The 12,555-nt window shown below is 33.6% G+C and overlaps 2 protein-coding genes across 2 annotated transcripts in view; one reads left to right on the top strand and one right to left on the bottom strand.

Moving 5' to 3' along the window:
* The window catches only part of LOC122539088 (thyrotropin-releasing hormone receptor-like), a 36,771-nt gene extending 24,830 nt beyond the window's left edge, over nt 1-11,941 (top strand). The window contains exons 2-4 of the mRNA XM_043673706.1: nt 6,115-6,313; nt 9,673-9,778; nt 10,460-11,941. Coding sequence (XP_043529641.1) covers nt 6,115-6,313; nt 9,673-9,778; nt 10,460-10,691 — 537 coding nt within the window. The 3' untranslated portion in view covers nt 10,692-11,941. The remainder of the gene's footprint in view (nt 1-6,114; nt 6,314-9,672; nt 9,779-10,459) is intronic.
* The window catches only part of LOC122539084 (dynein axonemal heavy chain 1-like), a 110,833-nt gene that overhangs the window by 74,066 nt on the left and 24,212 nt on the right, over nt 1-12,555 (bottom strand).

Genomic DNA, 12,555 nt, shown 5'->3' with positions numbered 1-12,555 from the left:
CTATCATTAAAATGTTACACACGTACGTATAATAATTAATACTTAATATTAATAGATAATAATTAATACGTCGCGATGTTTTACTATTTATTGTGAGAAGAATTGCCATGCGTGACGAACGATTGAACACACCAAATGCACGTTTACGGGTACCAATTACAAAAGACAAACAGTTACGAGAATATTCCGTTCTTTGAAAGTGCGTCAATGATGTTGCACTGTGACAGAAAAAAATTTGAAAAGAAAGAGTAGATATGATGAGGCAATATATACGTATACGGAATTTGGAAGCAAAAGGGATGAAACGTAGACTATTGGCCCTCGGATGGCAAATGGATTCTAGGAACGTGCAAGGCTGAATAATTCAAACGGACCAACAACAGCTTTCCAAATACGAAACATCTTAAACGTGACGTTTTTATATTTACAAACGTATGTCTCTTTTCTTAAAGATAACATCTGTATTAATTGTTATTGTCAGGAATCCGTTATTATTAATAAGGATGGATTTCAGCATTCGCTGGATGAAAATTAACCATCTGTTTTAGTAATTTTCTTTAAAACATTCGCTCGAGTTTTTTTTATTACATCTTCAGCTGTATCTCGAGATTATATCTCGGGTTTATGTCGGAAGATACATTAGGATAGATTAGGAGGTACATGTTATAAGCGGATTACATATACAGCGGAGAAAAGAACATTTGCTATCACTGATTTGTTAGCGAGAATGCATGATATATTATCAGATCGAGTTAACCGGATTTTACACGGTTCACTTTGTTCCACATGGTGTCCGAGTTAATTCAAATTGACGAGAGTGTATATATATCTACATTAAACAGTCTGTGTATACTTTTATACTTTATAATAATTAATAAAACGTTAATTGCTAATAATAATAATTGATAAAACGTCAATTGTTATTAAATGCATTCAACTTCTCATACAATCTCATACAAACTGCTGAAAATTGAGAATAAACTGATCCTGATCGTTCAATGGAATTTCTTTTTCGAACGAAATTTTCTGCTTGGGAATCCACTATCGATCAAGCGGCAAATTCTCAGTCGCGTTTAATGAAATATTAATCGAATATACCAGGACAACAGGGAGGATGTAGTTCTAAATTCTGCTGCATTCATTAAGGGACATCACTAGGGGAATTATGGCTTACGACCTGCCATATCCCTTCGACCGATATCACAGTTGCAAGTCTTCATTTTCGTCATACATTATTCAAATGTTTCACGTTTCTTGGATCACCCGATATATACCGTTGCTTTATTAATACCGCACGGTCTAGTGGAACGATCAAATTATGTACTCCCTGCCAATTGATATTACCATGAAATCTGCATAAAGCGCGCTGATTCCACACTTTGCGTGCACGATTTTGTCGGCACTTGAAACAAGATTACGAGAAGCTCATTTACACGACTAGACCGTGACCTGGTAAAGAGAGGGAGAGAGAGAGAGAAACGGAGAGAAAGAAGAAGAAGAATGACGGAGAATCGTGAAAGAGGTATTTGCCAAAGTATCGATGTAAAAGTATCTGAACACGTTCAACGAATATCGCTCGTATCGCATGCTTGTGAGACTGACACGTTTCACATTGAATTATTCATTAAAGGTCTGGTGGTAAAGATTAACGAGACGCCTGTTTCCCTTTCTCATTTTTTTCGTTACCGAAGAACGAGCAAGCAAGAAACAGAAATAAAACAGTGCATGATCGATTGTTAATGTTTCACGCGTTACATTCGTTATTTGAATTCGTTTCTTTTTTTTTTTTTTTAATCGATTTAAGTTTTTTTGTAGAGAAAAAAAAATTCGCAGATAAAAGTTTTCATTAGAGAAAAAAGTTCTTTCATTCTTCATTTTCAAACCGTCCTTCATTCTCCTATGTTTTTATATATATAATGAAACGAGATTTAATGACTGGCTTCTGAGCACTAACAGTACTTTTTCTTTCATTCGAAATATGTCTTTCAATCCTCACCAGTTCTGCAAATGTTTATTTTACAAAAAGAGTAATTATAAAAGACTTGGCGTTCTTTAGTCGGAAACTTTTACTGTAGGAAAAAAAGGTTTTTTCATTTTTCTTCATTTCTGTAACTTTCCTATTTTTTATAATAATTGACTTATTATTTTTCTTATTCATTTCCTGCATTAATATTTTCACTTTCTGTTTTTTTAACATGTGTTTCCTTCGGTTCACTAGTTTTTCAAATATTCGTCTGAGAGAAGTAAAAATAGAAGATATTTCGTATCAAAATAGAATAAACCGCGATTTTTTTATTCACACCAAATGAATCACATTGCCGCAAACTATCGAACAACGTTCGTTCCTACGATCAATAAATTCTGTTTACAGATTTATATTGTGCGCAACGTACGTAGGTGTTGTAACTTACATGCACATAAAAACGTTTACGGTCTTGTGTACACGTGCTTGAAATACATGCGATTAAAGCAAAAGTATTTTTTGTGGCAAGTTAGCATGAACCAGAGATTGGTTTTCCAAAGTTACGAGTATTTTTATTGAACGAATAATGGAAAAAATTATTATATGAATATTTTGTTAACAACAAATCTAGTAACTTCTCGGGAAAATCTCGCATTATATCAACGCATATAGAACTTTTTCATGTTTTTTCTCATGAGACTTGTCAGTATATTTTTAAATAGCTCAATTTTTTTTTTTTTTTTTGAAAGTTGTCAGTATATTTTTAAATAGATCAATTTTTTTTTGTCCACCAATTGATATATTACGTATTTTTTTCTTTCTCAGTTCAAAGTTTCGTCAATTAAAAGTTTTCTCAACTAAAAGCATCAAAACACACACACTTGTGATGTTGCAGCTTCAATTCTATCAAATTCGAGACACGAGAGAGGAAATAACTTTTTCAGATACTGAAACGGTAAACGGAAATGATGTAGATGCATTTTACTTCGATAATTCAAAGCATGAAAAAGAATGTAACTCTGCAGCATATACGCCAAAAGAAAGTTAAATAATTCAAAGGCTAAAAAATATATAACGTTCTGAAATATGAGAATAAACTAACAATTTTCTTAATTCTCACTTAGGTATGCGCAATTTAATATAAAAAGAATTGGATATTCTATCAGCAAAAAAATCCCATTAACCGAACATTTTTCACTTCCTATTTACAAATATTTGAGGTTTTTCTATACTTTTGCACAATAGTGTATATTTATGAGAAGAGCGAGGCTGATATATATATATATATATTTTTTTTCTTTTTTGGCCTGTTTCGACGATCCTCAAGGAGGTGATGGTTCATTTTTGTACTTTATCACGACCGAGTCTAAATAGCTTCGATGAGCCGCATTAACCTACATTCTCCTCCTATTGCGATAACACTTTCGTTCTTCTGCAATGACCTCTTTTTGCTCGCGATATTTTCACCGAGAAGAAACTGCAAATTGTTCGCTCGCAATTGGGAATTACGCGTTCGTTTTTTTTTTTCTTTTCTTTTTTCTAATCAGTATCCTAAAGATTTCAGAGGCTAGAATTAGAATCTTCGTCCAAACTATGTATAAAATATATATAAGAAAAGAAAAACAGCCAATAATTCTAACAGAATGAAACAGAATAATTTTCATTTTACGTGTCACATTAATCGCAATTTTTAAATCCGTAATACTACGTGTGTAACTTAGTAAACAGAATTGTTTGTTAATTTCCAAATTGAAGTAAGTGAGGCTATAAATTATTGTGTTTGTTCTTTTTAATCAATATCAGAAACATAAAGCACAACAAAATCGCAGAGGAAATAGACTGAAATTACTTTTCACCTGTAACATATATGAGAAAAAAAGGATTTTTATCGGCTAGTATTTCTAGCATGCAGGTTTAAAAACTCTAGGAAAATATCTACATTCAATCGTATAGTATAATCGATCGATAGTATCCTGAAAGATTCATGAAACTAAACTATAAAACTAACAATAAGTCCATCAACAGCAACACAGCTACGTCTCTCTCTCTCTCTCTCTCTCTTTTTCTCTCTCTTTCTCGAGATTCTTAACGCACAGCAGTTAGATCGAAAGTTTATCTAAGAATCTAGATTCTAGATTCTTAGATTCTGGTTTCTAGATTCTCAGTCGCTGATTTCTAGATTTTTAGACGCTGAGGATTTTAATTTCTAGATCTCTAAAGAAGAATCTACAATAATCTAGAAGAAAAATCTAGAAAAAGTCTAGGAAAAAATCTTTCTCATTACTTTAGGCATATCCTCTTTTTATACCCTTGCAATCCCTGGCTCAGATGACGTTTCAGCTTTTCCCAACGCCTCGATTTTTCTCCAGTACCTGACTCTTTGATCTGACCTCGTTCGGTCACTTATAATTAAACGACACCATAATTAAACTACCACTAGAGCTACAAGCTTAAAGCTACAATATTGAAAAATTCTTGACAACACAAATTCATGCTGTTATATGTATATATAAAAATATATAAGCATTACGTAATGTACTTATTCACATGCGTAGAATTGACTTATCGTTCACTTGAACTGTCAACAATTTTAAGGCGAAAGATATTATACATCAATGTATAATAGTTTTGGGAGGAGGAATTCCAAGAAAATTCAACTCCTTTTCTATCTTATCTTTAACAATTCCTAATTCTGCTCATTACCTCGATCTTTCCTAACTCATCATCGATCAAGTCTCCCATTCCATAATTTTCTATTTTCATCAAATTCGTTATGCAGCCACGTTTCTTCGAAAATATCGTGAGATTTTGTCTAGATTTGCCCTCGAATACACGTCTGTTACACGCTACATAATTTCCTCAGAGTTCCCTATCTTGTACGATAGTGTGTGGTGGTTGTTATAATAAGACGAACTAAACAAGATCAACGATGTATTCACATTTTTGACGCAGATACTTCATTATTAGCCGTAACATTTGCTGGCATAACTAGCAGCAACGAACAAGTTCTTCGATCCCGGGCACTTTTCTCATCATGACGTTAACTAAGGATAGAAGCATTTGTGACGATTAAGATAAATGAAACATCCTGCGCAATATAGCCGTACACGTGCTATTAGAGGTTCGTGGATAAGTAAGGTTCGTGACCGGAATAGGGAACGATACGATCTATCTAACTATACCGATAATGAGCACGATGACGTTTCAAGAAACTGATACTCTGGCTGAAAAATTATTGGCTTCCCGTGGACCGTTATTGTCCAGCAGGTTATCTCTTGTCAGTTGGTGCTCTTGTGTAATTGAATTGGCTCTTACGATGGTAGTCGTTTGCACTCTTTTCGATGTTTCTAACATTAACCAAAATGGACAATTTATGACCAATTTATAATTTTTCGTTAGAAATTTTGTAGATGTATGTTTGTTTGCGTATTTCATTATATTTTAAAGTTTTTCTATTCTTTTTTTTTTTGTTTTTCCTTTTTACTTTGATGAAAATTCTATGTTTCAATCGTCGTTCTAATCTTAAATTTATAAACTACGAGATGAAAGATTCATTCAAATTAAAAATTCGAGAGCAAAAAAGAGTGGCAATATCGACAAAATTCACCTCGGAATTTACCATTGTTTGAAGTCATCGTTACACGACAGACTCTAACAAAAACTGTTCCTTTTGATGTTTCTAAATTTATAATAAAATCTAAAAAAACCCCCGTTTTTCGAATATCTCAATGCCACCTATTATACATTATATTTGCAGTCTTCTATTTTAGTGATGCAGCGTTTAAATATTATTCTTTTTCTCTCTTCTATATTCATAACGCGTTAAAAATTGTCGAATGATACAAAAAAATATGAACATGTTGAAATATTAAATAATCAATATATATATATATGAACATGTTAAAATATTAAATATTTAATAAATATTTAATATTTCTCTTATTTATTATTTAATATTTATTAAATATTCAATATATATTTACTATATGTTAAAATGGGTATTAAATATTTAATAAATATTAATTAAATAATATTTAATAAATATTAAATATTTAATAACCAAGAAAAAAAGAAAAATTCGTGAAGACGGATATCTTGACGAACGAGGCGGCGTATCGAATTTCATCGTACCGTTCTTTCTTAATTTTCAGAGTGGTAGCAGCAGCAACAATGGCGCTGGTGGCATCAATCTGGGACCAATGGTCGGAGGTCGACGGTTACCCTCGCAGCAATCGTTTCACTCGTCAAAGAACAACCATTCTCATCACTCTCGGCATCAGACCACGTCCGCGCCGCCATCAACGCCACGGAACGCTTGTCAGCTACCCGAAATAGGAACTCGCTGTATACGTAAGTATACAATACGCGTGTATCTTTTGTACATACCTATATGTACAAAATATAGGTACATACGTACATACCTATCGTCGTAAGACATCGGCTGAAAAATAACGCACGCTCGTCCGCTGAATAACGTCGCTCGAGAATGAAAAGAATTTTGACTGACGAACAGATTGTTTATAGGTGTGTGTCTCTCCTTTATAAACATGCCAAGTCGCGATCAGTTTGCTTCGGCAGAAGAACAGTATCGTTTAGAATTTAGAACTAGATATATAGGTGCGGTGTTCAGCGATATTCAACGAGAAGCAGCGAGGTCGACGTTTTTAACGATGGAAAAAACGTTACGCCTACGGAAATTTATCGTCGTGTTTACGGACAGTATACAACGATGATACGCTTAATTGAAGTACGGTTAATCGCTGTGCGCTATATAAAGTGTCGTGCATCGGAACCTCGGTCGAGCAAATTTGTGCGATGACTCTCACAGTTAGGGCTGCTATCCGGGTTTGTCCTAGTTTCTGAGGCGTTTAGGGACGACCGTAGTGACCTTCTGTAGTTTCAGATTGTCTGATGTTCACTGCTTATTTGTTCTTTTACACAATGTGTAGATGTTGCGTCGGTGATGTGACAAATGTCGGACATTGCATCTATACCGATAGCAATTCATTTGTTTTTTTTTTTTTTTTTTTTAGAAGCGATTTTTCAGCGTCCAAGCTTAAACGCAGTCTGAATGAGCCATCACATTTTGTGTGCTTAAAACAGAAAAATTTCTTAAAAGCGTCCGGAGTTTTAACGCTTTTAGATTTGTGATTTTGGCAGTGGAAGAGCAGTTTCCGCGACGGGCAAAGAGCCATCATTAAAGTCGATTGTTCCATTGGAGTCAGTTTGGAATTTCGAAAGAAAGATTGAGTTATTCTCGACTGTTATTCGAGAACTGGGTTATCGGAAAATTTGCGTCTGCTGTCGACGCAATAAGAATGTTGTCACCACTTCTTAATCGGACTTCCGCTTCTTTTCACGGCTGGAGAAGATCTTGAAGTATTCTCGTTTCAAGTCGAACGATGAAGTTAAGGCAAAAGTCCTTCGTCAAAAGTAGATCGGCAAAATTCTTCGCTGATGGAATGAAAAAACTTGTCGAACTTGTTGGGAAGAATATATCGGCGAAATGAACGGCGATTACGTAGAAAAATATAGGCTATTTCTTTAGCCCATGAATTGTATTTTCACCTTCTCTTTGTCTCATTTCGATAGCTAAGATACGAAGACGAGCGTGCATTCATTTTCACAGCCGATCCTCGTAAAATAAGTTATAAAATACGCTTGAGTAACTCGCTTGCTTTGGCAAGTAAAATAAAACACGTGAAATTGCTTGCTTGTAATGTATGTACATATGACAGTTGACGTCAATGTTCGAAATTGATCTAACATTCTCTTTGGATTCGCTTTGATTTAATCCCTTTGCTTTGAAGGACATAGGCAATGGAGCTCATCATATCCAAAATCCTATTATCCTATTAAGTCCCTTATCCAGAATCCTATCTAAACTGTTTAAACTTTACCGTTTAAACAGAATATTTAATAACAATATATGGCTTTCCTTGCATTAAATTATTTTACATGTCTTCATAATATGAGATACAAGATTTTATTAAAAAACAATACCGACACAACGTGAGAGATTGTATTTGATACCATGATAAATCAAAATTTCGTTTGTATAAAAGCTTTAGCAATATTGAAACAAACTAATCTAAGTTGTTACTGTAATTAAATCTACGATATTTTGAAGAAATTTTGTGCATTTAATGTCTGATCTCTGTATCAACCTAATAGCTCAACTCTAGTGTAGAAATTCAATGAACTATATCACTAATTTTTTGACTTTGGATTTCTCTGACTTCGGATTTATCGGTAAAAGTGCAGTAAGAATCAAATGTTTCGTCAATGTTGAAGAGAATTCGAGCAAAAACCTATCTATTATACCAGTTAATGCTAGTCGTTTCGTTAAAACGCCACCCAATTGCTGATGATTGCACTATTGAACTGGTCGGCCAAATTATTGACTAAACTACTGGCTGATAATGCGTTTCCACTAAACGAACGATGTATCACTTATTTTGTATCAAATTCAAGTCAAAACAAGTATTCGTTTATACAGGCTAAATTATTACTCGCCAAACATGTTGAAATGATAAAAAATTTTATAAGAAAAAAAGATCAAATGTATAAAGTATACACGTATTCAACACCCATTGAGAATTCGTCCATGCCCCGTTTAAATTACATATTTAATTAATTTACACAAATTAAATTATGAATACGTACAAACATTTCCACAAATTGAATTATGAATACGTACGAAAGTTTGCTCCCATTATCACGTTAAACGACTATGACTTTGTTTAAGTATTTAACTCGTTATCAGAAAATGCTTTTCCAGCAGTAAACTCGTCGGAAAATTTTAAAAATTTTCCAATTTTCCAGTGACTTTGACACTTTATAACTAGAATTTCGTTTACTTATAAAAGAAAAAGGATTATTGTTATTTAATTGTAGTTGTATAATTGAAGAGTCCACGAGAAGAAAGGGGAATATCAATTTTAACAAATTTTGAGTTCAACGTTATGTGCTTCTTATCACTGATCACACGTGAATTAAAATTTTCTGGGCTTTACGCTTATTTTGATAGGTATATGAGAAAATGTGAAACTGTGAATATGAATTTTTCTCTCATGTCTCCGGCAAGTACGTGTAAACGAAATTCTGAAATTTCACGAAATTCTACGTGAAAACGAAGTTTCAATTAACGAAAGTTTGAAGTGCAGTGAGACTTCTCGAGAGTTGCAAACTTCGAGAATTTAAGAATTAATTTCGAACCAACGTCCTAGTGAAAACAGACGGAATGAACATGGTCGTGCAAAGATCGATATGTCGTAATGAAATTCACAGACCTATGTTGAAGTTTCGAAAAATAAAAACTTTCGAAACTTTAATATAGTGTGAATATGCGTCGATAGAGCGTGGTTGTCGATTGCAGCAGAAACTAATTAAACTTTCCATTCATTTTCGTGTTCTTCATGTTTCCGTAATTCTAAAAAAAAAAGAAATACATTAACTACGTTGAAGCAAGAAATTACTCTTATAACAAAATATTTTTCAAATTTGAATCTGCATTTGTTGACAAGACAGTGGCTGCAGCAGTTGTTGCAAACGCGCACGGTTAGTATGAAGAACTAGAATGAAATGGAAAGTTAAATTATTCAAACGTCGGATAATGACGTTGCAGAAATTTCTGCTGACGTTTCGCATTGTCCTTTTCTTCGTCTTCCTTCTTTGCAATTTTTTTTCTTTTTTTTCTTTCATTACAGATATTAGGTCGTCTTCGAGGAACCTCGTATCTACGAGGAATCAGCAGAGTATCACGAAGATGCTGCTCCTCATCAGCACTGTTTTCATTCTTCTCAATTTACCAAGGTAAGCAGTCATTCGTTCAAAAATAGCTAGAATCGCCAATTTTTTCAAAATACATTTTTAAAACAAATGTATTTAATGTTTGTTACGAATTTAGTGGCGATTCATTAATTTCGAAACATCATTCCACTGATATTTTTATTTTGAACGAAAAAAAACTTCTGTTGATTTATGCAGAAATGTATTGTTCGAGACGTAGCGAACAGGTTTCAAACAATTTGAATTATTTACACAGGAACAAATCTAAATGCATGTCCATACTTTGATGAATCAAGCAATCACAATAAATCAGAATAAAACAAGTAAAGAAATAAATGAATTAGACGAAGTTAGTAGTATCCATTGAACATTTTCTTCAATCATCCACAACTCGAAAATTAAGATACGTAAGACACAGGCTCGTACGATATTCTTGCATGATCTCAACATATAGATTCGTCACTAAAAATACGAGAATGCACTTGAGAGAACCACTCTGTATTCTCATGCTATTCATATTTCATTATTCCATTAACGACACTGTGCATATACCACAGATCGTTCACAGGTGAGAGGAAATCGATGAACCTCGTGGTTCCATTTTCTCTTCTGTTACCCTCTAAATTCGTACGTCTCTCGGTAGCATCATTCCTTGACAGCTTGACAAAATTCAATTAACCGGCAACTGAAATTCTTGTTTTCCAGCTACGTGATCCGACTGTGCGTATTCTTCTTCACCTTGGCCCGCAAGAACACGCCGGATTTGCTCTGGTGTTTGCAACAATTTTTCATGCTTCTTTATTACACCAACTTCAGCATCAATTTCTTATTGTACGCGATGTGCGGCATCACGTTCAGGCGTTGTCTGCAACAATTACTGCGCAAGGTACTGAAAAGCATGACCAGGTACCATTGCAATCCCCAAGGATACATATAAGACATTCGAATTTTTGGATTCGCGATTCAACCGAATCGATCTCACAGCGATTTCGTTGGCGTTAAAATTCGACAACGTGAACGAACACGAATGTTTAACCCTATCGTAGCACGTTACTAGGGTTAGACACTTAAACAAACAAAGATATGGAATACGAATTCTAACATATGTATATGACGAATTTCCAAGAATCTTGTCTATATTTTTCGAGTATGTTAAGATTCTCATCAACAAAATGTTGATGAAACTGAGAAGAAACACAGCAAGTTCTGAAGGATCTCTTTAAAGGGGAGACTTCAATCTTCATAGCGCTAGTGGATCTGTAGCGACGAAAAATGTTTTTTCATGTTTTTACAAACGTTTGAATTTTTACAATTTTCGAGAAAAAAAGTATCCTCACTTTTCCACTCGCTGCAAGGTGTAAAATTATCTTTGAAAAAAAAAGAAAAGAAAAAAAAAAAAAGAAGTAAAAACGAACTCGGGACCGCGAAAGCAAAGACTTTACGCTTTAAAGTGAGACCAAGTGGTTCGTTGCGATGATTTCTTTTTCTTACGAAGTTATATAAGTTCAATTGCAATTCATACTGCAATAATTTAGAACTGTCCAAATCCTTATGCACGGTATGTGTTTTTCTACATGTAACATGTAGACCAACATCACGCGATAAATATACATACCGATAACCTACGAAAGGTTAACTTGTTTCTTCAAGTTTCGTAAAACGTGAGTCTCGTAACGCAATTTCGTTCGACTATTCGCGATCAGTTTATTTCGACTGGCAGGGCAACGCGTGTAACGAACGTTGGAGATTATCCAGCGATCTCGACTCGATGAAATATCGACTGTTTTTCTTTGCTGTTGGAAATTCGAAGCGTGAAATATTTGCCGAAAGATTTACGACCACTTGATACTCGATGATTCAATGCAAAATGAAAATGTTTATCGTCGTTAACGATATCGAGGTTTCGCGAGAGAGGCTGTTCGACTTGCATCCACCGATTATTTGGGTTTTTTGAACAAGTGGTGAATGGTGGAGAGAAGAGTGTACAATACAGTATCTCTTATTAATACTTGGACACCACGCTGTTTGAAAGATTATTTGTTCATACATTTTTTATAACGCATCGAATTAATTACTTTGAACATCAGAACAACCAAGTTTATCAATCGTGATGGATTTTAGATTCTTTCTTACAATTTTGTATAAAAAGTATTGATACTTTTGTTAAAATTAATATTGATTTCTGTTTGAACAGAAATTTAATTGTAGTTTAAATTATAACGATTTAAACGTATATTTTAAATCGAAGGCCAGTTGTTCCAACAATTTTTTTTAATATGACAAAACACTGACTGCAATTAACAGAAAATGTAATTTTAACGTAAATTTTTATTTATTTTATGCATGTGGCTTTTTCTATAAGAAGCGGTGAATCAAATAATAAAGTTCAATAATCGCAAAAAGAATTCAGATAACGAGTTTATATTAATTTCGCAGATATATTTTAAACATATATACACTACTGTAACATGAAATTAATGAAACTTCATCACAAAAATTTATGTGCATTGAATAAATTAAAACTGATGTTTCTTCTAACCAAAATAACAAAAGAGCAATTAATTCAATAAAAATATTACAAACAAATGTAGAGAGAAGTCATCTTTTGTATAACACGTTGTCCGAATGCTAATAAGAGTCACTGTACGTGCAATTACTTGTAGAAATTTAAACAAATAAAAAAGAAAGATGAACGTGTTGATCGTACTAATTACAATGGAAATATATACAAGAAATTATTATTTAGATCAAAGTAATTCACAGGGTCTACCTATGTATGTTGTACACGTACACGTAATTGT

Source organism: Frieseomelitta varia, unplaced genomic scaffold (genome assembly GCF_011392965.1).
Source record: "Frieseomelitta varia isolate USP_RPSP 00005682 unplaced genomic scaffold, Fvar_1.2 scaffold_190, whole genome shotgun sequence".
NCBI classification, from domain to species: domain Eukaryota; kingdom Metazoa; phylum Arthropoda; class Insecta; order Hymenoptera; family Apidae; genus Frieseomelitta; species Frieseomelitta varia.
This window is presented reverse-complemented; position numbering and strand designations above follow the sequence as displayed.